Source organism: Blennius ocellaris (genome assembly GCF_963422515.1).
Source record: "Blennius ocellaris genome assembly, chromosome: 23".
Lineage (NCBI taxonomy): Eukaryota > Metazoa > Chordata > Actinopteri > Blenniiformes > Blenniidae > Blennius > Blennius ocellaris.
Window position 1 is genome coordinate 12,052,386 of NC_137672.1, and position 26,190 is coordinate 12,078,575.

Here is a 26,190-nt window from a genome sequence, read left to right on the forward strand (position 1 = left end):
AAAATCTCAGATGTAAAGTTGTCACTTGTTGATAGATTGTACAAAAGACAATTGCAGGTGACATCATCCGTGTGTGACTCACACTCCGGGGTACAAATTTTGCTTTTCGTTCTGATGAAAAAGAAGCTGCTCCTGCTATTTTGCTGCCATTATCAATGGTCGGTTCTTTTTAAAACTGAATGAATTTCAGTGAGTCACAATATGGATGACAAACTTCCCTTTGATCGCACACATTAGCCGTGTCTTTTATTACTGACAGGTTCAGAGTGCTCGTTAATCAAAGTTAAATGCCGTATTTTCGCAGCTGTGTGATGTCGTTGCATGATGTGCCACGATTTCGCTTTCCAAATGAATCATCTTTTTACTTTTAGTCTGGATATCAGTAGATGTTGACGTGTCATTCCCATTAATCTTATCACAGGGTTATGAAGAAGAGGATGCTGAATCATTTGACGTGAGTCTGACTAAGAATGCACAAGGACTGGGAATCACTATTGCTGGATATGTTGGAGATAAGAATTCAGGTGAGATAAACCACCTATAGAATTGGTGTCACTAAATATACACTGAACAAAAGTATAAACACTTGTTTTTGCTCCCATTTTTTCACGAGTTGAAGTCAAAGATCAAAGACTTTTTCTACGTACACAGAAGGCCTGTTTCTCTTAAATATTGTTCACAAATGTGTTTAAATCTATGTTAGTGAACACTTCTCATTTGCTGCCTTAAACTGGCCACAATAAAAAGCCACTCTAAAATGTGTTTAGAATACAAGTGTTTAGATTCTTGTTCAGTGTACTTTTCAAGATGCTTTTATTATGAAATATGTTGAATCCAACTCTGCGGACTGTTGCAGCATCTTTTAGCTCATTGTTTTGGTTTGCAGGACCACAAATGTGACTTCAAAATAAAAGCTTTAATGGGAAGGAGATATTTGATGATGCCACTAAACATGTTTTTAAATTACAAAACGTGTGTGTAAGCATTTAGATGTCATATGTAGATACACCTTTTTAGAGCCGATTGAGTTGAAAACAATTGAGATGTGTTAGACTCTTCAGTGTTTGTAGTATCAAATCTGGGTGAAAATTAGTGTGCACAACTTCACAACCAAATATGTGTTTTACAGGCACTCAATGCTTTGAAGCTTCGGTATGTAATGGATTCTTAGCACCACATCAACAGTCATAGCTGGAATATAATACATTGAACAAAGGGTTGTCCAAAAATAACTGTACAGCACTGTGCTGCAGGCTGGTTACAACCACAACTTCACAAGATGGTCAAATTATCTTACATTGGAAGGTTTTACCTCAAACTGAGGGTTAAATCATCGTACAAATACGATAATCACAGTACACCTGGTAATGCTTGAATGATAAAACATCTAAAAGTAATGCGCTTTGTCTGTACCTGGTGACTGCTGCTATGCAAATGTTGTGCTTCACCCTTTTGGCTATCTATAGGAGGCTAATAAAATTATGCCATCAAATTAACCTGGAAATGTTTGTTTTTTACTTATTTTTTTCTTGTTTTGTCCTTTAAAATGAAAATCACTGCCTGTGTAATATAACTACATGCACCGTGTTGAAAAATTCAGAGATGTGAGCAGAAGGATCATCAAAAAAATGGTTTGTCTTGATTTTTCAAGATGAGGAAAACATCGTGGCTGTCGTCTGCCAGGTTTTCACTGCGAATATCAAATAGCTGTTTGTTTCTGTACTCTGGTCTTATTTAATGTCATGATTCACTGTTGTGCTTCTCCCCACTTTCATTATTTTAACTTGTTCTGACTCCTCAGAGCCCTCTGGTATCTTCGTGAAGAGTGTAACAAAAGACAGCGCTGTTGATCAAGATGGTCGCATTCATGTTGGAGACCAGATAATAGCTGTAAGTACCCTAATTAAGCTCTTTGTAGCTGTGACTACTTTCCCGCCTTTAGTGGCATGAGGTAAAATATGCAGCGGAAGTTTCATATTATCTACTACAGTGATCACATTTGCTCATTTAGTCAATGGAGCGTAATTACGAGATGCATAATTTTGAATAATTCACAATTAACTGATGATTTGGTGGCGTCTTGTAAGAGTGAATACAGAAGAGCTTCGAATTAGCACAGTTAGCAATTAAGTTGATAATTTAGTTGCTGCAGGACATTAAAAATGAAGTTAAACTGTAATTTTCAGTCTGAAACTGAGTCAGTGGTGCGTTGTATCACTCTGAAGTTTGAAGAAACAATTTTTCCTTTTTCTTTTCTGGCGTCTATGTGCGAGTATGTGGTTGATTGAGTTTAGTTCTTAAGTGCAAATCATTCCATGCTATGAGACTCAACTTGAGGACTTAATAACTCACTTAATTAGGATTGAATTATTCAAGACGGAGCTATTTTTACCTACCTTAACTGGTCTAAATGATTACAACCACTTGCTAAGGTAGATGGGAATACTCAAGTACAGCACTGTTAATGTTCATAATTACCTCAATCAATGTGAGTTGCAGTTGCATTTGTTTCAAACAAGAGCATAGAGGGTTGCTGAACACACAGAGCCCCCTGCTTAATCCATGGACTCACATAAAATCTCCCTCTGCAGGTGGATGGTGTGAACATCCAGGGATCCACCAATCAGCAAGCAGTGGAAGTGCTCAGACACACCGGTCAGACAGTCCACCTTAAACTGATCCGGCGGGGCTTCAGGCCTGAAGAGATCCCCCCTGCTGTGGCCCCCAGCGTCACTGTCCTGCCCCCTTCCACCACCATCTCCACCACTGCCACCGTCATGAAGGAGTTGGAGCAGGAGAGGAAGAAGACTGACGAGGCTTCCCAAGGTAGGAAGCAGGGATAAAGAAAGATTTAATGAGAGAAAGGAAACACCCACACAAACATGGAAACCACTCTGTCAAAGGTTTCATTTGATGTGTAAATGTAACTCAGACATGAAATTTCAGGATGAATTCCAGAGTAACATTTTTGAAAGGCTGTTAGAGAGTATGTACAACTTAGATTATTGTCCATGCCGTGGAGTACTTTTCTGTTGCCTTCATTGTAATACAGAACAGGGAATCTTTATTCGCTAAGCATTTCACGCTGATGTCAAACCGTTATGACTCAAAAGATCGTACCTGAATATATCCTAATTTCATCCAGAGTTTTTCCAATCTAACAGTGAAGTGAATGACCATTACAGAAATTGTACATAGTTGTGATAGATTTATAAAGGCCTACATAGAAATGCTACAATTTCTGTAAAAATAAAGTGTGGCACTTCTATTTCAATCATCTGATTTAGTATTGACATAAACACTGATGTGTTTTACCCACTTTTATTTTTGGAAAAGGACCTCATCCTGTCTGATGATACTATATTTTATCACCATGCCCAAAAAAAGTAAACAGATTGGGGGGATGTTTAAGAAACTTCTGGCCCTTATTACCCATTTTAATAATACAGAGTTGAAAAATGAAAAATACTAAATCTTTGTGAGCTAAAGCTAAAAACAGCAATAGACTCCCGACTTACTCGACATAATCCCAAATACGAAGTTGAATTGTATTAATTATGGTCACTGTCAAAGGCCAAGAGGACAAAACTATTCTCTGAAGCATGGAAATAAAGTTATGTGCGTTTTACTCTTTTACAATTCACTGCATCTTTCGAGGTAAAGAACCTGGAGCATACCCTCCCGGTGTTTACACTCGAAACTAAAACTTCTCCTCACTTTATTCAGAAATAAATCAGCATGTGAAACAGAACATCTGGCATCCTTTCAACAAAGAAGCTGACAGATTTACAGGACAAGTCTGCTTATATGTATATTGTGTTTTTTTTAATAACCTCTTGCATTTTTTTTTCTTTAATCTTGACATTAAACAAGATAGATAGAAAGTAAACAGAACGCTTCTTGTCTGCAGCTGCACTGACAGGACCTCCAGGCTATTACCGACGCAAGGGAAGCAACTTGCATAAGTTGTTTAGTGTCAACAGTGATAGATGGAGACTGAAAGTGATTAGATTTGGCACCAGGATGTTGCAGGCCAAAAACCTGAGGAAAAACTGGCAGCCAGCAGTTGACAGAGAGAGACTTAGATGGCCAGTATTTTCCTGGCTGCAGTGAGGCATCGCTGAAAATCACAACTGCAGAAGTTGAAACTTGTGAATTTCATAAAAATAAAGGAGGGTGTTACATCACTTTACTACATTACTGCTTCACAGTTATGTCTGGAGCTCCTTGGATGTACAAACAATAGTTTTGGTGACTTAACATGGCTGTGTTTTAATTATTTTACAGGAGGTGGTATGCAAATCTTCAGATGGTGATTAAATGACTGGAAAGATACCGTACTTAAACTCAGTTTCCAAGTCCGTTTCAGGGTGGTGGATACCAAATTAACAAGTCTTAATATTATGTTGGCACTTTAAAGCATCTGACATAAAATATATGTAGGTATGCAAGTAATAATTTCATGGATTGCCATTTCTGTGTACTGGAGTACCTCAAAGACAAACTGTGGTATGAAGTTGTTAAAAAAAAGTACCAGGATCATTAAGCATTTATTTAAAGCTCCAGTATGCGTCTAGATAACATCAACCAACAGCAGCAGAGGTAAAGTGAAAGCATTGTGCAGTATTGAGTAAGAAGGTGGATAATCTTCAAAAATGAATTGAATATAAATGTATATTTCTGTTTATTTTCAGCTTGTGTGTGCTGCCGGTGGAGATTAGATGCCTGTTTTCACCGGCTGTCCCTTTGCTATCTGTGCCGGTGCCTGCTTCCGTCTGTCTCACTCCTCATTGTGTGTTTGCAGTCACCACAGATGAAAAGCAGCTGCAGACAAAGACTGAAGGATCTGATGTCAGCGCAGCCACGGATCAGCTAACAAAAGACAAACATGGTAGGAGGCTGGGATTTTTTTCCGAGTGCTCCAGCAAAGATACTGGGCACGCATCTGACAGATAAGGGCCATTGTTGACAGGACCACAGTGGCGAGCAGCAGCACACAATATGCAGACGGAAAGCTGGTGTAGATTTCTTACAGTGCAGGTGCTTTAAACATTTAAAAGGTGCAGGTAGAAGTTGTTTATCGGTCTTCTCCCACACAGAGTATTTGTCAGTATTTTTCGTAGAGAAACAAATGTATAATTCAGTATTTTGTTTAATAATGCTCATATTTTGTTATGTTTTCTAAGGGCTGAAGCTAACAGCTTTTGAAGAGGATGAACTAATGAAGAAGTGGCAGAAGATTCTAGGCCCAAGCAACGAAGTAATAGTAAGTTCTTTTTATTGCTTTTCTTTTTGTTCTTTTAATCATGATGGCAATAATCCTGTGAGTTCCTTGGCCGTTGATTCAAAACACCAAATAGTTCTAAGGAGAACTACATGAGTCATGAAGAAAAAATTATTGTGTCATTAACATCTTGACCTGTTTTTAACAGGGGTTATTGTTTTAAAATCAGCCCTTTTAACGAAGGTTCACTTGTTAACAGAGATATTACTTGCTTGTTTGACAGGTGGCTCAGGTGGAGAAATTTACTGAGGCCAGTGGCCTGGGCATCAGTCTGGAGGCTAACAGTGGACATCATTACATCCGCTCAGTCCTTCCTGAGGGACCTGTTGGGCGCTGTGGCAAGCTGTTCAGTGGAGATGAGCTGGTTGAGGTCAGTCGTCACTTAAAATTTCATATGCTTGTGTAATATTCCCAGAGGTTTGAATATATACGGATACTTCACTTATATACTGATTGCAATGCAATAAGCTGCAAAAATGAGCTGCTCTTTTATATTGTATTACAAAGGGAAACTCTGGCTGACCATATTAGCATGATTAGCTGCCACACACTGATCTCTGTAAAAGCTGTGCACTGGTTATCTATATGCATTGTGGAAGGCCTTGCTTGCAGTGGTGTAGAATTAACTGGCAGTTCTGCATTGGGATTGTTTTGTATCAGTGGCACTCACTTTCAACCCCTTCTATTTTCAGTTACAGTAGAAGCCAGTGCAAAAGTTTATTAAATCATTGCTTCTTGGGTAGAGAAACTAGAGATTACGTTTGTATAATCCACAATAACCACTTGTGTTTGACATGCTTTAACCTTGAATTGGCTGAATCAGCTTTTGATCTTTCTCTTTTAAGGTGAACGATATTTCTCTGATTGGTGAGACTCACAAAGAGGTGGTGAAAATCTTGAAGGAGCTCCCACTTTCTGTATACATGACGTGCTGTAGACCTGCGCCTGAGCTTCAGACCGACCTGAAGGCTGTCCAACCACAATCAGACACTTTGTCTACAGTAACTAAAATAAAGGTATCACTTCCATGTTGTTAACATGCATCCAGAATTTGTCATATTGTATATGTTTACAGGGACGTAAAAGTGCAAGTGATTGAACATTTTTGCTATCAACACTAGAGACATACGGACTACATTGCTTAGATAACTGTATTGTATGAAGAATGTAGCTCTGACATGCAATCATGTGTCGTGATACATGTTTCCCTGCCTGTGCATATCAAGTAAGGCAGTATGGCAGGGGAGTAATACTCTTCCATCCCCTTTCTCTGTTGTAACCCATCAGCCATTATTAGCTTATTCTTGCTGTCAATCACTCCATTGGCTTTCCACATTGCCAGCCACGCTGGATTAAGTCTTAATGATAAGCGGCGGGTGGTTAAAGTATTATTAGGACCATTTCTCGCAATACCTCGGCAGCATCCAACATTTGCTCGAGATATGAGAGATCAAAAGCAGCTTCCCTTTGGGGGAATGGGGTTTTCATCTCCCCAGCTTTATCAGTGATAATGTACTAAGGCCGACCATCCCAGAGATATTTTCCTTTTATCAACTGCCAGAAACCTGAGCCAGAAACACAACTAGAGGGTTGCAGCCTATGGGTTCCAAGTAAAAGTGAGTAAGGCATGGTGTAATATAGTGATTTGGGGCTTTTGCTTGCTTTGCAGAATCAAATAGAGCGCAGCGGTGTGCTGGTTGCAGAAGATTCAGAGGTGAACACCGGAGCAGCGACACAGGATAATGTAACCGAGGAGACGATAGGATGTCCTTTGGCAATGTGGGAGCACGAGATCCAGAATATCGAGCTCGAAAAGGGAGAGGGGGGATTGGGATTCAGCATTTTGGATTATCAGGTGGGACAGGTTCTTGGGACTTTTTCAGGCTTATAGACATGCCTAAACATATATTATCGTCCTGAAGTGCAATTTTTGTTTCCTTTGTTAATTACACATACATATTTTAATGCTTAAATTCATGTAGTTAAACACTAGAATATTTCTTTATAAATCAGATTCAGTGATGAGATGCAATTGTTTACCTGCTGACTTTACTGGCCTTGCTTCTCCACAGGACCCGCTGGACCCGGCGAAGACGGTGATTGTGATTCGCTCACTGGTTCCCGGTGGTGTTGCGGAGAGAGATGGCAGACTGTTGCCAGGAGACCGGCTCATGTATGTTAACGCAACAAACCTGGAGGATGCCAGCCTGGAGGATGCTGTCCAGGCCCTTAAGGGAGCAAATCTTGGGAAGGTCCAGATTGGGGTTGCCAAACCGCTGCCTGTAAGGATTAGTATTGTTTATTCGTGTCCTATTGTTTATTCCTGAAAATTGAAGGTAATTGTGTCTTGCATTTTGTGCACAAGTGTTGCTTTCAGTATGCTAAGAGCTTGATAGCTATGTTTGTGTCCCCCCTGCCATACTTCTTATGGAATTTGTCACTGCAGTAATGCAAAGTTCTGAGTTAGGCACTCTTTACACAACTTAGTAGCCAGGTACGAGGGCTCAGCTTTCAAGGACTTGAATTTTTCATGCAGGAAAAAGTGTGCAGGGAGGCTGCGGGGTTTAACATTCTACACACTGTTCTTTCAGAGGAGGTGGTTGGCCCTCGATGCTATGTGTCCTCTTGTTTCGTATTATTAAGTTATTGACTTTTCCAGAAGCACACCTCTCCTGTACTTTTAAACACATCAGAGCACCTGTCAAAATATTAGGTCTGTCCCACAGCATGCTCACTGCTCCGGGCAGCTGTGCGCATTGTGTGGGATGTTTCCCTCTGCAAAAAAACAGCTTGCATTCTTTCAGCAATGGAGCTGCATCTCTCTTGTATTGAATCTGCCATCGGATTACTCAGTGAGACCTGTGGGCTGCTAGGGTTAGCTGGATTACAGAGCTGCAGGAAGCCTCTGTGAAGTTATCGAGGTCCCCTGCAGGACGGGGAATGCACTTCCGAGGGTTATTTTGTTGTATTGCCTCTCAAAATTGAGTCTGACGAGCGTAATCCTCCAGTATGCCTTCTTACCTTTCATCTGTCTCGGCTGCATGTTACAAAAAATCAATATCAAGTGGACTGAGAAAATAATCTATATGAAATGTTTACAAGCTTCTCTGTTAACAATTGATTCAAATAAATTCAGAATGTGTAATTCTAGGCAGTTTTTCCACATAGACCAATTTTATTAACACTATAGTTAGTCTCAACTATTCCTAACATCTCTTTCCATCTCCATTCTATACTACTTTACTCATCAAAGATGTAAATAAAAGTAAAATTAAAGTTGGAGACACTGAAAAAATCTCTCCACTTTCCTAGGGAATATGTGGATATTCCCACTCTCTACACCCATATGGTGAGCAAGAAGTAACTTCATCATCCACCATCCATTCATTTGACTTCAACAATATTTTGGTTGAAGAAGGAGAGGAAGAAGGACTGACTGAGGGAATCCTTTACCGAGCTGAGCCTGCATTGGTCAGTTAGCTTTTGGGAAAACTGACATATCAGAAGTGATCTAAAGGGCAAACAAATTATAATTATGTATTTGCATCAGTCTAGTAATCATAAAGAATGCAATCTTTGATTTAATTGTGCAAAAATATTAGCATCATTTTTTTTTTAAAGCCTTTTGTGTTTGAATAATTGACTTGTGCATTCAGTTTTAATGCCACTCAGTTACACTTTCATTGGTTGTGACAGATTGACACCAGTGAAGCGGACCTGTCTGATGAAAAGGTCCTAGATCTTACTTACTCTGGGCTGGAGGATGACACTTTCCAGGCTTCCATGATGGCTCTCCATGGCAGCGGCTGTAGCTCAGACCTGGATTACCTGCACTCGTCCACACCTAAGGCAAGCCAACATTGTTTTTGTTACCATCTCAAACTAAAACTGAAGGCAGCAGTGATGTCTTCGTTTCATTAAATGTTGCCACCCCAGCTTATGCCCTTTGTCATAATGAGGTGTGCGGTGTGCAGTCATTATTCTTTGGTTATTGCAACCGACAGCCAAAATGTCATGAGACATGCTTTTGCCCTCTGATAGGGCGGTAACTACATTACTGACATTGCTGTTGTATGAGAGCAGTCGCTGTGGCTGACTTTGTTGCCTTGGGTGCCCCAAGAATAACAACTCCCCAAATGGATATTAAATTAAAAGAAAAATAAACAAAGAAGAGCAAGGCTCAGACGAACTATTTCCTTAAGGGTATTGGTGGTCTTCCAGTTTTTCCAAAGGTCACAGCAGACCTTATTTGTGGAGCCTTCCCGAGTAATTTATATTGTGATCAACCAGTCGAGAGGTGGACATGGGCCGGGATAACTTGTAACATTTTATAGTTCATAGGAATTTCATAAAACAGATTTCAAATGTTTGTTATGAGGTTGAACAGCTCGGTATTTGTTTGGATGATAAACTCTGGAGAAAGGTCACAAGTCTGCTGATAAATTTCAGATCTCCATTAGTGACAAACAGTGGATCAATTTTTCAGACGAGCTGGCAGATATCTACGCCGGTGTGACGAATATTGCCTTTTTCTTGTATTCCGGTCCCGCTATCTGTTTACTGAACAATAAAAACAAAGGTCACCACAGTGCCAGCGAGCCTCCATATTGATGAAAAGGAAAGTGTATTTGTCCTTCACTGCTTCCACCAAAATTACATTTTTGCATTGCACATGATACTAAAGAGCTTCTAATCACACAGAACTTATAAACTTATGGTCACTTATACAATGTTTGAATGTTTGGCAATTGGCTCAACTCTTATGATGTTTATCTGATTAACGTTTCACAATAACCAAAACATTCATTCATGGATAAATTTTTTTTTCCATGGCTGTCATAGTAGGCTGTGATGTTTGACTTGGCACACCTTTAGCACTGGACGCTCGTCCTGACAGAGCCCTCGGTGGGTTTTGGGGCATGTGGAATTTAAACCCCGGTGCTTGCTGCCTCAAACCGAACTGAAACTGAGCCTTTAAATCGTTTTTAAAAACACTATGGTCCCCACATTTGTGTGAATACCGGAGTGCTTTTAGTTTCTGCAGCTATTCCCTAGTTGTCAGCCTAGTGGTACCTTATTAACATCAAACTTGCTATTCCTTTTATTATTTAGCATATTTTCCTTTTGAGCCACTCTTGTAATATATATTAACATATTTCACCTTTTTTTCTTTACTTCTGTTAGGAATCCCAAAGGGAAGTTCTTTGCTCAGATTCATTACCAGCCTGTCTGGTTCCAATAAAATCTTAAACGCAGTTACGATAAAAACAACATATTGTGTATTTGGCTCTCAAGATCGGCTGTAATCTATGCTGGTTTCTATTGGCCACTTATGGGCCCATTACAAGGAGGGCAGGATGGTGGCTGAGCAGGATGAATTCTCCCTATTGGGCAGTTGTTGAACAAGCAGGCTGGAGTGTTCATTCGGCTGCTCTGCTTTATTTTCCTCTAGCTGTCAGCTCGTCTGAGCTTGCTGGATGACCATTCCTGCTTAGAGGACGACACCAAAGCTTTTCATCCCGAGAAGTCGACCTCTTATGCTCCCCCAAGTTTGATGGGTCACACTCCGGCTTTTAACGCTGCGCTGAGCAGTTCTGATCAGTACCTGTCACAGAGCACCGGGAAAGAAGAACCGGCGGAGTGCTCAGAGTCATACAGCCTTTTTGCAGAAATAGGGAGCAGATCTAATGTCCAAGGGGAACCACTGGAGTGTCTTTCGTATCAGCAGGAGAACGCCGTCTCTTTTGGAGATATATCAGCTTTGATACAGGTAAACTATTTAGTCTGATTAAAAGCCACACTTTTGATATCAGCATGAAGCAAAAAAAATGGGAGGAATGTGTTTTCTGTGAAATTCATGAATATGAGTTAATCATTGATATGCCACACATCTCGGATATATCACGGCACACTCTTACTGCGAGGAAACAATCACCCTCTCTGAAGGAATTCCTTAAGCTAACATCCAACCTCTCTCCAGTCAGAGCTCCTTCCTTTCAAATACAAGACAAACAAACGTTCCAAGATGATTTGTTTGAAATTCATTTTCACAGCCAATTTGCCGCTCCTCACTTTCCTCCAGAGGCCACGCTTTGTTTTGGAATCTGGCCTAATATTTTCATTTGCTATCATGAATAAGTGTCTTGAATTATCGCCTTCAAGGACAAGGAGGATGGTGTGAAAGATTCGGCAGAAGACGGTGACAAAGAAGCACTGACCTCCGGGAGCAATTTTGAAAGGACTATCACAGTTGTCAAGGGCAACTCCAGCCTGGGTTTGTGTTAATTTCTTCACATTTCTCTTGTTTGCTCTTTTTACTCTCTATTGCTTTCCTTTTTTTCTGTGTTGATGTGGTTGCAAGATTGAAAGGCATATTTGACCATTTTTCTTTGTTTGGTGTTTTTATAAATCCCAGTTTTAAGGCCAAAACGATAGAAATAGTTCTGGCTGTTTTCCAACTCACAAAGCATAATTCCATTGCTGTACAGAGTATTTGCATTTCAAAACCCACCCAAGGGGCTGCCAATGGCTCCAAGAATACTAAGCTTGAACTTCTAAAACAAATAGGTGTTATGACGGCACTATTTCAAATCCTCAGTTGCTCATTTTGCTCTTTGAAGGCAGTCAGTTGGAATACTCTGCATAATATGTTGTCTGGATCTTATGTAGCTTTTTACTTAATAGAATGTAAGATCCTTTCTTACATAGGCCACACTCATGTAGTGTTTCATATCTATACAAATGGGACCTTAGACAGAAATGGTTACTGAAAGGAGTTCAAAATTGTGTACATGACTGTCTTCCAGAGAAATATAAACAAATGCAAATTAATTGTGTCCTGTGTCTCAAGCCTCTGTTTGCTGTGTAAAAGTAAGAAGTGTCTTGTTTTTCCACCAAGAACAATATGAGAAGGGAATTTCCAAAGACCTCCAAGATTTTTTTAGAATACACATAGGGACTAAGCTGAAATCCTATTAAGTGTCTCTATAGATCAGAAGTGTCAAACATAAGGCCCATTGGACAGAATCAACCCGCAAGAGGCTTCAATGTGGTCTTCCAAACCAACAAGCAAATGTTACAAATTTCAAAGAAAACATTTATCTTCAACAAATTCCTCAAGAGTCGCGGACGCAACACAACACTGAGACTAAGAATGAATTAATGTCTAAAGATAATCTCTTGTTGTTTTTTGATGATCACCTTGAAGGTATGACAGTGAGCGCTATGAAAGATGGTTTGGGGATGCTCATCCGGAGTATAATCCATGGAGGGTCTATCAGCCGTGACGGACGTCTGGGTGTGGGGGATCTCATCCTGGGAATTAATGGGGAGCCCACTGCCAACCTTACCAACGCTCAGGCCCGTGCCATGCTCCGGAGACACTCTCTTATTGGACCTGAGCTGGGGTAAGATAAGACAGTTAAAGAGCAGCAGCCAATATCCATGTTTTCACACATCATTGAAACTTGGCAGAACGATTGTGTGATTTCAAATTGATCTGTACTCGTGCCATGATATTACATTCAATTAGGTTTTTTTGATTAGCTTTCAACTTCATTAAGGTTTGATGTAATGCTTAAGGCGATATCATTTTTGTTGTTGTTGTTGACAAAGAAAATTAAATAACAAAGTGATTATTCAAATTTTAAAACTGCTGAATCTGTGTGTGTTTGTATAACTTGGTCTGCTTTGATACAGTGCTGTATTCATTATAGAGCATCGACACACGTTTATATTTCGTATTTCTCTGTAAACTGAGTAAAGCTCAGAGGTCTATTAGAGATGCACCTTGAAGCCTCGGAAAGTCTTTAAATGTGGATACAGGCTGGAGACACACTTACAAGTGTCATTCTGTGATTCTAAAAGCAACATAGGGAAAATCAGTTTGTCAACAGAAGTCCTTTATGCTTATGGTTATCTTATAAGTGTTACCAGTCATCCTGGCCTTTTAAAAGACTGACATTTTGAGTTAAAAAAAAATAAATGGATGTGTTATTTTACAAGGTCTGCTTGCTGAACTAAACTTGGCAGTTTTGTTAGCTTCGGTGCATAAAAGCCAACTCTTCACATTCTAGATCTGCTTGTGCACCTGAGGACGATTTGTGCCCATTTTATGTGTGAGTATGACTAACTTTCACGCTGGTGCGGTTTCAGCCACAAGCTGCCTTCTTGGTTTCTTTCCCTCCGTTCTGTCCGCTTCCTGCTTGGGTTCACTGCAGTCTATATATGTAAAAAAAGTTTTATCCAGACTAAAATGAAGAGGGTTACATCTTTTCAAAACAAGAAAATACTTTATGGTTTGAATATGTTGTATTTCATATCAGTCACATACAATCATTAACATCCTGACAATGCCGTTACCTCACACTTTAATATTAACCATTGTGCTTAATAAAACATTCTTGTCACAACAAAACCTTAAAGAATACATCGTAACACTCTTATCTGGATAAATCTTTATTGACTGTCACTTACTGTCATTAATTTGCTGCTTAACATATTTTCTTTCATTACTGTGACTAACCTCATTAACATCACCCGTCGTTCTTTTTTTTTTAATCTACCAATGAAAACTATTTCAGCTCCTCCATCACTTTTTTTTTTACAGGGTAACTCAGCCTTTTTAATATTTCACCGGAATTCAGACTCGTCTTTTGCATGCCATCATGTTGAAGATCTGTCGGCGTCACTCATGTGTTAATGTGTTCCTCCAAATCAACTTCACTCTGAATTGTTTTGCAGTGGATTTGGAAGTGCATGTTGCATCTTCTCTTGCTTTCCTTCTCTTAATACTTTCTTGTAGCTACTTATGTATTTGTTTTATTTCATGTACATCACTCAATAAGAGAGAGAAGACTTGATTTGCTCAGACATTTATGAAGGTAAACACCTGTTTGAACGCTGGTACGTCAAGGATTTATATATAATTCACTGACATCTCACCCTGGTGAAAGGCAGAGGTTGTTTGCCTGCAGAGTTTCTGTAGCCTTGTCCCTCAAGTAAAATATGATGGAAGGAAAAACAAACTTGCCAACTTTAAAGAAGGTATTTTGTCTCATAAAAATAGAACGGGTTATCAGACTTTCACAGTCGCTTTGTAATTTTTGGTGAATGTTTTTGCAAGTATGTAGTTAAAGAGGCATCACTGCCACTAAAGAAGGTAAGAAAGTTTCTGAATATGGATGGTTTCAGTAAACTTTTTTTTCTTTTTTATGTGTGTGTGTGTGTGTGTCTGTTCAGCATTACATATGTCCCGGCTGAGTATCTGGAGGAATACAAGGCCAGTCAACAAGCCACGGACGAAGTCTTCGATGAACCAGCTCCAGGTCTAAAGTATGTCTGAATCCACAACCTGTTACTATTGTTATGCATTTATAGGTACTTTCATATACATCTGTCCATCCATCCATCCTCACACACTCACAGTAACTTGAGGGGCAAATTTGAATCACATAAATAACCTCAAATGCATGTTTTTGGATATCTGGAGGAAACCAGTGTACCCACAGCAAACCAATGCAAACCTTTCACAGAAAGGCTCATTATCATTGTGAGGTGAGAGAAACCACTGCACCGCTTTGGTGCAGTGGTCCATTTCTAAGTTTATTGATATTTTTTACTTATGTCAGTATTATTTTAATATACAATCTTTGATGGATGAAATAAAAATTGAATGAGGACAGACATCCCTGAATTCATATAGTCAACAGATTCTAGGTTGACTGAGTTCAACACACCGATTACCCACAGCCAGATATTTATTTAACTTATTTTGTATATTCAGTTTTATTTCTCACTGAAATTGAGATCTAACCAGTAATACAAAGGGCTTCTGGTGACTAGCTGAGCAGTACAGATTTCCCAAAATAACAATATATACAGATGAGGAGACCAAGACCAATTATTTATTCCTTTCTTTTTTTTTAAATTTGTCTAAAGATTTGAAAGTTAGAGAATGTGTCTGATCATGGTGTAAATATCTTGCTTGATCACTGTAAGTCAAATTTTTCTTCAAAATCATAAGTTAGATTTTTGGGAAAATTACTACTTTGGTGTTCTTTTTTTCAAAGACATCAATAACTACTAAGTAAACAGCAGCATTAAAAATAGTGCATTTGTTGTCAAGCAGGTGCATTGTCAATTTATACACTTTTTACTTTAGACAAGTTTTATTGCATTTAGTGTCTTGCAGTCCTACTCTTAGCGAATCAGGTCTTTACCTTGAGAGCAGGTTCAAATCGATCCCGGTAGCAGGAAGGGAACATAAAAACCAGCCAAGACTCGGATTAGAGTTGCAGTGATTTGCTGTGGTGACGTCTGTAAAAGAAAACAACTGATTAAACAGAGTACTTGTATTTTCTGGGTTATTCTGTGTGTTATCTGAGTCAGAGTTCAAGTGCTTTTACTCTGATCTCCTCATGTTTGTGTGTGAAGAAACTCAGGCTCAAAGGCTGCAATGTGATAAATTACCCTGAACCCTGTTTTTCTTCCTGAGTTTTGGCAGCGACAGTGCTATTAGTAGACAAAAACTAACAGTGCACCGTGAATTGCCCCCCCCCCCCCCCCCCATTGGTATTTAATTTTGTTCTTGCACATTTTTATTATTAGAGTTATTCCTAACCTCCCTGAGCGTGAAGACGGCGAGGGAGAGGAGAGTGCCTCTTACAGCAACTGGAACCAACCAAGAAAGTGAGCGAGCATGCACATGCACACGCACACTCACACACACACACACACACACACACACACACACACACACACACACACACACACACACACACACACACACACACACACACGCACACGCACACACACACACAGTATCAAAGTCTCTAATTTCATTTGGTGAATCAGCACAAATGTCACAGCTTTGAAGTTAAAATTGGAAAAACCTAGAGAGCTGATATTGGTACCTTCTGCAGAGTGGAGCTTTTCCGAGAGGCGGGCAAGTCCCTAGGGATAAGTATCGTGGGAGGCCGGGGAATGGGCAGCCGGTTGAGCAATGGAGAAGTTATGAGGGGCATTTTTATCAAGCACATCCTGGAGGACAGCCCTGCTGGACAGAACGGGACCCTGAAGACTGGAGACAGGATTGTAGAGGTAAATTAAGGCCTCAGGTCGCAGGACTAATAAAACTGATGTTTTTATTTGATGTCATCTTGATGTCAGAGGACATCTTTTTGTGCTATTAAAGTAATTCAAAATCCTCAATAAGCTGTCTTGTATTGACAATTCCAGTACCAGACTGAATCTTTTCCTTGAAATCCTTATCAGGTGGATGGAGCGGACCTGAGAGATGCCAGCCATGAGGAGGCAGTGGAGGCCATACGAAGGGCGGGTAACCCTGTTTCCTTCCTGGTCCAGAGTATTGTCCATCGGCCCAGGGTAAGTCTGAGAACAGTCTTAAAACAAGGTCACGTTAAGGACTCAGTGTCCTTCACATCAGATCAATGTTTATCTATACAGGCAACAGTGGGCACTTTCCAATGATACAACATGCACATTGTACACCCCCTGTCTTATCTGCATTGTGCGGCTCTTCAAAGCACTTTTGACATTTTTCATCAAAGTGACAACAAACTGTGTATTATAAATATCCTATCTGGTTTTAACCTTTACAAACAATGCTCATTGAAAATCACTATCATCAACTGCATCATTTGTTGTTTGAAAGTGCCCCCAGGCCTTAAAAGCACAAGTAGGTAGTTTCCTGCTGGGGCCGCTGCTGTCTGGTCTCCAGCGTCAGATCTCTCCCTGCCAGTCACATTTCATGCTCTGTTATCTGTGAGATATTCCTGCATGCCTCCCTTAACTGGCTTCTGGTTTCTCATTGGGAATGTGGCAACTCATAATCTACTGTAGCGCGTTCAGGGGAAGGGCTCATAAAGGGCAGGAGTCATAATAATGCTTTGCCTGTGATGTTTTTTTATGTCATGATTATTATATTGTATTTTTTTTTCTTTGTTCTCTCGCTCACATCTGCACTGTAGTAATTCATTTATTTCATTGTTAAGAGTAAAACATGATTGAAAACCCACTGTACACACTGTGCACTTCTACATACATCTCAATCTAGACTGGAAATTGAGCTATGCAAAACAATTACCTCGCCAAAGACCTGGTCCAACATTAAAACCTCTGCAGTATTATACCAGGCCTGCAGTGGTGCTGTAACGCAACATAAAAACAGTGCGCACAAGAAACTCAAAACATAGGATCTATGGGATTCACAGTAAAAGAGGAGGAGCAGAAGGTTTTGCTGAAAAAGCCATAACTATTACAGTAGCACGAACGCAACGTACACAACGTAATCTGCTATCACTGTGTTGTTGGAGCATAAGTGTGTCAGAGGGGTGTGGTGGTGTGACATGAGCTTTTGTCCTGTAAAGACAGAGATAAAATCACTCCAGAAGCTGGATTAGTTTCCTGATTTAATTTCTAAAACAACAGTGTGAACTTGGATCCAATCAAGTAGTCCTTTCTTTTCCTTTTGATGTAGCGAAAGTTACTTGAGGTTATGAGTCGCCTCAAACCTGCCTCTCTGTTCCCCCACGCTGCTGCCTCAGCCCGAGTCCACGTATAGCCCATCGCCTGCCATAAAGAAACACACTTCCACTTTCACATGCATGCCACATCGCACGAGTCAGGTAATCCGTCTTTCTCGTTCTGCCGCTCTTATTTCTTGTGCGTCGGCTATCCATCACGCTTAATCTCGGCTGTGTTATCACTCCCCGCCTCCTCTTTCTTTTTGTCTCTCAGACGGTGAGCTGAGTCTTTCTTTTTAACTGCGACTTTGACTTTGATGTACACATAATGTGTGCTTTTATGGAAATAAAGACAAAGAAGATTTGGAGATTCCTTCGGGGAGGAAAAGGTTTATTTTGTCCTGACAGACATCTGCTCCTGTTTTCTATCATAGAGTAGGTGAACAGTAACAGAGACCTGACCCACAATTATGGTTTGAATTATATGGTCAGCAGGTGGTAAAATCCACTTGTTCATTTGAAAATTGAACAGGAAACCTCTGCGCTGAAGATGTGTAATGCTGACATTCATTACTTATCCAGACCAGATTCTTTATGCACTTTCACTCCAGGGCTTATTAAACATTTATTGGTCTTGCATAGATACTCATCATCACCTCCACTATATTAGGGTTGCCAATGTGTTGTGGAGGGTATCTGAGAGATTTAGAGGCACATTTCAACAGACAATATAGGCTCTTTAATCATGAGAAAAATTGCTAGGAAAACTATAGATTGTAACTTTTGCATATTATTCTCTGATTCACACATGGATTCCGTTGCACTTGCACTTGAATCGTCATAAGCTTAGAAACAGTCTGTTAAAATAACTTAAAATAACTATTACAGAGTCAGGGAAGGGTTTTTTTTTCGTGCATCAGGGGCAAATTTTATTATTACAGCACATACAATCGTGTTCATGCAGCATTTATCTGCCTCCATCACAGTATTTAGTTTTCACTCTGATCATCACAAAAAAACCCTGCTTCAAATTGGAGCACATACAGAGATGGCCAATACCACTGATACTTTCATTTTGTTTTATTCTAAAATGCCCATAATCATAAACAAACACTAATGGAACTCTGGTCTCCTCTTGAGGATTCTGATGCAATCAACAAGTGCAGCTTATAAACATAACTCCAGCAGATTATTGTAATTGTGCTACTTGTAGTGATAACAAGTTAAGTAACATTAGTTTATAAAAAATGCTAATTATCATTTACTGAGCTTCTCACTTATTACTTTTACATGCATACATTAATTTGAAAAACTAGTAAGATGCAGGATGTTGTGGACAAATGCAACCCATTCTCTCACTTGGTGTTTAAGTTCTAATTGTATCTGCCTTTATGTGTGACATAACAAATGAGTCAATCTGTCAACATTACAGAGACTCACATTCCTCAGCAAACTGAAAAAAGACAATACAAAAACACCATCAGGGAATTAATTCAGATGTTAAAAAGCAGTAGCTAATAAATTAACTCCAACAACTGTTACAAATTCTTAATTGAAATGCTGAACATGCATGAGGCAGCTGAGCTTTTTATCACTTACATGTGACCAGACAGTGCCTCATTTGTACGACTGCATCCAGACTCAAACTTACTCAGACGTGCCGATTTCAAACTCTAATTGTAGAATAAAGTCAATAAGGCAAAACTTGCAAAACTGTGATTCTGTAGCAGGTCCGTGTGTGGTGGTTGGAGCTGGCAACCCTGGCAATATGAGACCAAATAATTATTAAGTGTGTGCCTCCTGAAGTATATAAGAAATGTAGGCAATTTCCTCCAAAGTGTCTGAATCATTTTTTAGTTGCGAAAAAAAAATAGAAATGAATTCCAAGGGACTGAATCGTTACCAAAGTAGCTGACAGGGTGTTGGGTCTCAAGCAGGTAAGCCACTAATGCAGTTTTCAAAGTCAGCCACTGGGGGCCACCTACAGACGATTAAGACAAGCTGTTTCCCTTCAAGCTTCAAACAGTTCTCTTATAAGCAATGAATAATCTCAAGGTAGCCTGCAGAAATCAGAAACATTTCCTTAAACTATTTCACTGAAAGAGGGTTGCTTTGATTTTTTTTTTCTTTCTTTTTTTAAATGGCTGTCCTGAAGGACGTTGCTTGCTTTAATAGCTGCTCATTTGAATAAAACCTGCAGTGTTTTTATCCTCCACTGTATTTTTTTTCCACCGGACATGACCTCAGATTCAAGTCTTTCAGAAAGGCTCAGCCATCATATTAAATCTCTGTCATGTTGTCAGCTTGTTGGTCTTGTGTTGCTTTTAGAAGCCGCCCCTGCCCTTTCTGCAGCTAAATAGCCATCGCGGGTCAAGCCTTTGCTACACTAATCAAACCTGCTTAGCGCCTGCCCTGCCTCAGGTTAGAAAGCTGCCCCCGTGTCCGTGTCTGCCTGCCTGTGTCCGCCCGGGTGTGTCTTTCACTTGACCTGCACTGCTTTGACTTGTGAAAATTGAGTTAACAACCTGCATGATGGGAGTGAAAAAGACGATGAAAGAGAGCTTGCACGTGTGTGTGTGTGTGTGTGTGTGTGTGTGTGTGTGTGTGTGTGTGTGTGTGTGTGTGTGTGTGTGTGTGTGTGTGTGTGTGTGTGTGTGTGCGCGTGTGTGTGCATGCGTGTGTGTGCGTGCGCGCGCGCCAACTGAACGGTCAAACATTAATTCTGCATGCACGTTCAGGGCTTTTCAGTCTGTGTTAAGGCAGCCATCAGTCACATTGAACCACTGCTGATTTTTTTATATTTTTTTCATTTAAAACTGAATATTATGGAAAAGTAAAATTTTAATTAAAAGAAAAAAGTACACAATATTAGCAACAAGTTTGAGGATTGCCAGTTTTATGTAATTATGGGTCAGATTCAGGACAAATGTAAATTGTAAATTAACTTTCATGAGCTGTATTTTATAATAATCAGAATTAAAACAAAAAAGGATTCAATGAACGAATACTTTTACATGATCTTCACATTCGTACTTTTTTCAGGTAGGTGTGTGCCTGCATGCATGCGTGTTCCTCTTTTGAATCCATGCTTCCACTGAATTTTGCTTCATCTCTTTTTTACATCAGGCAAAGAGTAAAATCACAGTTGGGGCTTTTTTTCCTTTCCTTTCAGTCTCCAGCTTTGAGAGATTTTTTTTTCCAATTATCCCTGAAGCATGGTCCCAAATGTCTCATTGCCAACTGTAAGAAAGACAGCTGTCTTTACACAGTCAACAGAAATATCAGCATGTGAAAAACTTTGAACTATTAATTAATTCATTTATTTATTTGAAGATGCCAAAACCTTTTGAGCTTGATAATTGAGAAGCAATGGTCAAACTTGGATGGATGTGTGCTTCTCGCAGAATTATTTCTCAACACTTCAATGATTTGGCATATTTGAGTTTGAGCACTTTAGTTTGTTTTATAGTTTGTTTGTTTGTTATACCAAGGTTCAAGTTAGTAAGAGGGAAAAAAAAGTTTTTCTTTTTGAGGAAACTACAATTTTCTTACATTTAAAAACAGATGGTTTATGATAACAAAGCACACTGCATGCTTGGTTTTAGTCATTCTGAACACTCATGACTTTGTGTAAACTTATTCATATTAATGGGATTGCTGTCTGCGTCGGATCGCAGTATGATCCAGTGTCTTTCACTATCCGGTGACATTGAAGTAGATATCTGGAATTTGCTCTTCAGATGTGACCTAACTTAATTTGACGGTGCTTTTATTGTTACAACGTGAAGTGATTTACCTTTATATCTGTCTTAAACACAACAGTCATCGACAACAGACTCCAGTGAGGAGCGAGCTGCAACTCTAACCAAGGACATCAAGGACAAGGTTGGTATTTCCAATCATCCAACATTTGTCAGTGGAAGTTTCACACTTTTCAGTCTTACTTTAACCTTTTAGACAAATGCAGTGTGAGTAACTATTTGTTATGTGGTGTCATATTGGGAAGATGAGCAGTTCTTTCACTAGAATTGTGCAGGTTTGATTCCCACTGTCAACAGGTGACAACTGTGGGTCCTTGAGCAATACATGTGAAACATGGTACCGTTACTTGGAATAACCAATATTTTGTACAAAAGCCTAATATGTGAAGACATAGGGTTAAATGTATTTAATTTGGAAAAAGGCATTTCAATTGATATGTAATGTTAAGTTGAACATGCGTTTATATCTCCTGTATTCATTATATTTACTTTACAAACTGGGGTTGATCCAAAAGCCTGGTATTCCAAAAATATCTGCTAATATCGAGGGTAATAAAATCTTGGCATGCAGTAGTTCTACTAAAGGAGTGTCTTTCTTTGTGATATAATTTATGTCCACAGGGAGGTATTGTGCAGAATTAACTTAAGAACTACATCTCAACAGTTCAGACACTGCATTTGACCTAAAGCACTCCCTGCAGTAATTACAATATAATAATAAATGTTGGAATATTGGGGTTTTTTTTTTACCATTAAACCTATTTTGAGGGATTGTTCTTAAGAAGTTAAGTAGATAACTGTAGAGATGATATGCTTGTTAAATTATGTTTATGTTCTATGGTATGTTTCTGTCAAAATCCAACTCGTTCGTTGTCACCTGCAACTCCATTTGTCTGTGAATAGCTGTAGATACGTGTCACAAATGTGTTGTCGTCTAAAGTTGTTGCCCTTTTTTTCTTCTTTGTAGGAGGCTGACAGTCACTGTAGACTTGTCCTCCGCCTCTCCCCAACTAACCCTTTCACTCCTACCCCGTTTAAGGTTTGTGGGTCTGTGTTGTGCTTTCTTCTTTTCCTTTGTCTGTGTGTGCTTGTACAGTTGTGTTGACACAGCACGACACGGCTCATGTATCGCAGTATATTAACATGCTGTACAGGCACACACTCGCACAACCTAACATCTCCCGTCTGTCTGCGTTTCTTTGTGCGTTGTGTAAAATCCAAACATCTTTTGTCTTTCACTGTCAAGCTTTGTTCTTTGTTTGTTGATTTTTTTTTTGCCATCTCTTATTCAGGAAATAAGAGAATCAAAATCTTTTTAATGGTTTAATAGATTTTTGGCTTGATGTTACACAGAAATCAGAAGTGTGATTTGTGGTTGTAGGTTTTCAGGTAAGTAGATGTATGAATGACTTGTGTAAAAAAAAAAAATTCAGTTCTGCTTTAATTGTGTTTTTCCACAAAATCAAGTGCTTCACTCTTGAGTCCTGCTGTTAATAACAACCAAATATTAGTATCTCTGATTACAGTAACGGCTCTCATGTTCCTTCAGACTGCTTTAGTCAAGTGGACGACAATTTGATTCGTATTTCCCGTCTCTCTGCCTTTTACCTGATCCACGAATTTCCTGCTCCATCTGTGGCGTGACAGCTGGCCAAGCGTGAAGCAGCGAGGGCGTCTCCCACCAGCTCCGTCATCCCCCTGCCTGTGGTGCCCCATGTGGGAGAGACTGATACAGACACGCTGACAGAGATTCCTGGCAGACCCACTGAGGCAGCTGAGGAGAACAAAGAGGAGGAGGAGGAGAAGGAGGAGGAGGAAGAGGTGGAGGATGAGTTTGGATACAGCTGGAGTGAGTTCACTTGTCTGTTCCATAAACTCTGACTTTGTTATACAAATTTATATGAATACCTGTGGTTTATTTTGTTGGAATTGCATGCTTGTGAAATGCTCACCAGAAAAAACTTGACTTAAACTGTAGTGTGCAATGATGTCAAAGCGCCACAAGAGGTCCTCAATTCAATGTATTAATTTGTGGCCTGTGCGAAACTTCATTTTCAAAATCCTCAGAAAAAGGTATATGTTGATCATTCCAGTCCCAAAACATGCTTTGGTAGTTTATCTTTGCTTCATTTTGGAATTCAATTATGCCCTTATGATCATAGACTGTAAGAGGATATATGCACGTGTGGATGTATGTGTCTGTGTTTGTCAGAGAGCCTGTCCGGCAGGAACAAGATTGATGAGGTTAGTTGCTGGGAGGTGAGCGGTGGAGATTAGTACAGGACTGATGGTTCAACAGCAGCATGGAACCGTTAACGGCTCGAGCCCATTGGTCTGAAGAGTGACTATCTAACATGCCAGACAGGAGAGCAAAAAAAGCGAGGTGAAGAACATATAGGTGAGAGTGAGACAAAGAAAAGATTAGGTGAAACTAAAACAGAATATTCTGCGGGTTTAAATCTTCTCAGGGCTCAATGGACCTATGGCTTCTGGTTTGAGTGACATTACATGAATTGATAGGACTCTTGGCACTATTTAGCAGTATTGCCAGCTTACCACTGCTCTCTCTCTCTTTCAGAGAATGTAATCCAGCGCTACGGCAGCCTCCCAGGTGTCCTCCACATGATTGAGCTGGAGAAAGGCAAGACGGGCCTGGGTCTCAGTCTGGCAGGCAACAAGGACCGCTCTCGCATGAGTGTGTTTGTGGTAGGAATCGACCCCAACGGGGCGGCCGGCAGAGATGGACGTATGGTGGTTGGTGATGAGCTCCTCGAGGTAAGACAACTGTGGATTAAATCTCTCAGTGTATCGACTCATTTAACATTTTCTAAAGACAGCACTGTTCTTATAATGATTTGTATATTCTATCAGATCAATGGACAAGTCCTTTACGGCCACAGTCATCAGAACGCATCGTCCATAATCAAGAGCTCGCCGTCTGAAGTCAAAATCATCTTTGTCAGGTATGACGACATGCTTCTTTAATCTTTCCATTAAAATGCATGTTCGAGCTGCTGGATTCAAAACTCACCAAGAACCTACTGTAATGCTATAGAAAATCCAGTAGAGGGGGCAAGTGTAATTCAGCAGAAAGATGCGCTGAACAGTGAATGAGACAGTCTTCACATTCATCAACTGAGCTTCTTTATCTGGTTTGTCAAGAGTAGTTTTGTCAAACCAAGTTGAAAAAGGACAATATTAAGTAAGGACACACCCTGGACAGGTCAGCACAGGACTAAATTCAGCCATGTCTCATAAAATGTCCATATCGACACAAATTTTTTTTACTTTGTAGGTAGTATGTTTTGACAACATTTACTTGAATATTTTTTCATATATATACTTCTTCAATTTGAATTTCAGCTTTCAATCAGCAGGCACTATTGTTCTGAGTGTTCTTGTAGTTCAAACTTGACTGAAGCTTAACAAACAGGACAACAGTACGCAATGAAGACAGTCTCTCTGCCCAGAAAGAAGGAGAATGGAACAAATACAGACTGGAAGAAGTTTTGAATGAGACGTCTGTGACAGCGAGAACTAGTAGCGAGGTGAACTATTTAATACTCACTGCAGAACAGATTTCTTTGAAGATTTTTGTTTCATATTTTGGCAAAGGAGACAAACAGAATCAAATTGCTTCATAAAATAAACACGGTTTCAGAGCCTTTATATTTCATTGGATCTGTACTCCTACTCTCACAATGTCTTTTTTACACACAAGCATTTGTACACCACTTTACTCCTGTTGTGTGTTGTATAAAATAGGTGCGTATGAGCTGAAATATTTCCTCAGCGTCTATTCCTTTGACCTTTGACTTGCCTTCAATCTCTGTCAGGATCGCACTACTTAACCTGACACTTAACTCACATCCCTTCCCTGACCCCTTGAACAAAACACTGTGATCGGCACATGTAAATCAGCACTGTGCTGTCGCAATGCTGAAGTGCAACCCCTTGATGTGAGTTACGACTTTCTGAAACAGAAACACCGAGGCGCTGAGCCAGATGGCTGTGGGACCCGTGAGAGAGCAGGAGGGAGGCGCCGCAGAGCCCCACGCCGAGGTACAACCCTGCTCATGACCACACACGTAAAAACGCACAAATGCTAAAGCACTCAAGAGGCCGCTATTAGGGAGTGACGTTGTAGCTACATAACAAGCTCTTAAACTAAAACCAATAATTCTATGTCTGGTTCTTAATTTAGATTTTACTTTGTCTCTTTCTGCTGGATTTAAAAAAAAAAAAAAATTTATGTTTGAAACTGGCTTTGTGTGGTCTTGGAGTCTTCAACAGCTTGTGCCTCAGCCCAAGACACCCACAACCACAAACAGTAGTGTTGATGCACACAGCAGGGCAGCCCCACCAGCCGACAGACCCACAGTTTATTTATTCAACTTCACTGTACCGTCTATTACTCATTCTCTCACAGCCAGAAACAACTGCTGCTAATGGGGACGCTGAGAGTTCAAAGTGTGTTCATCAAATCATCAAGCTGAAGGTAAGACGCACAAGATAACACACACACACACACACACACACACACACACACACACACACACACACACACACACACACACACACACACACACACACACACACACACACACACACACACACACACACACACTCAAAAAGTGTCCCTGTTTTTGGAGTGCATTGA

The 26,190-nt window shown here is 40.0% G+C and overlaps 1 protein-coding gene across 9 annotated transcripts in view; it reads left to right on the forward strand.

Moving 5' to 3' along the window:
• Positions 1 to 26,190, forward strand: part of mpdz (multiple PDZ domain crumbs cell polarity complex component) — a 47,081-nt gene that overhangs the window by 10,333 nt on the left and 10,558 nt on the right. For 3 of the 9 annotated variants that reach the window (XM_080518779.1, XM_080518780.1, XM_080518783.1), the window contains exons 9-34: positions 422 to 524; positions 1,802 to 1,890; positions 2,592 to 2,826; positions 4,805 to 4,891; positions 5,187 to 5,266; positions 5,508 to 5,654; positions 6,130 to 6,300; positions 6,954 to 7,139; positions 7,357 to 7,566; positions 8,597 to 8,755; positions 8,981 to 9,133; positions 10,737 to 11,054; positions 11,447 to 11,558; positions 12,492 to 12,690; positions 13,360 to 13,401; positions 14,525 to 14,617; positions 15,893 to 15,973; positions 16,207 to 16,384; positions 16,559 to 16,669; positions 21,592 to 21,654; positions 22,498 to 22,569; positions 23,178 to 23,379; positions 24,109 to 24,305; positions 24,402 to 24,493; positions 25,514 to 25,592; positions 25,960 to 26,028. In XM_080518779.1, the coding sequence (XP_080374905.1) occupies positions 422 to 524; positions 1,802 to 1,890; positions 2,592 to 2,826; positions 4,805 to 4,891; positions 5,187 to 5,266; positions 5,508 to 5,654; positions 6,130 to 6,300; positions 6,954 to 7,139; positions 7,357 to 7,566; positions 8,597 to 8,755; positions 8,981 to 9,133; positions 10,737 to 11,054; positions 11,447 to 11,558; positions 12,492 to 12,690; positions 13,360 to 13,401; positions 14,525 to 14,617; positions 15,893 to 15,973; positions 16,207 to 16,384; positions 16,559 to 16,669; positions 21,592 to 21,654; positions 22,498 to 22,569; positions 23,178 to 23,379; positions 24,109 to 24,305; positions 24,402 to 24,493; positions 25,514 to 25,592; positions 25,960 to 26,028 (3,528 nt within the window). The remainder of the gene's footprint in view (positions 1 to 421; positions 525 to 1,801; positions 1,891 to 2,591; positions 2,827 to 4,804; positions 4,892 to 5,186; positions 5,267 to 5,507; positions 5,655 to 6,129; positions 6,301 to 6,953; positions 7,140 to 7,356; positions 7,567 to 8,596; positions 8,756 to 8,980; positions 9,134 to 10,736; positions 11,055 to 11,446; positions 11,559 to 12,491; positions 12,691 to 13,359; positions 13,402 to 14,524; positions 14,618 to 15,892; positions 15,974 to 16,206; positions 16,385 to 16,558; positions 16,670 to 21,591; positions 21,655 to 22,497; positions 22,570 to 23,177; positions 23,380 to 24,108; positions 24,306 to 24,401; positions 24,494 to 25,513; positions 25,593 to 25,959; positions 26,029 to 26,190) is intronic. The other 6 variants (XM_080518781.1, XM_080518787.1, XM_080518784.1 and 3 more) reach the window with 4 other exon arrangements.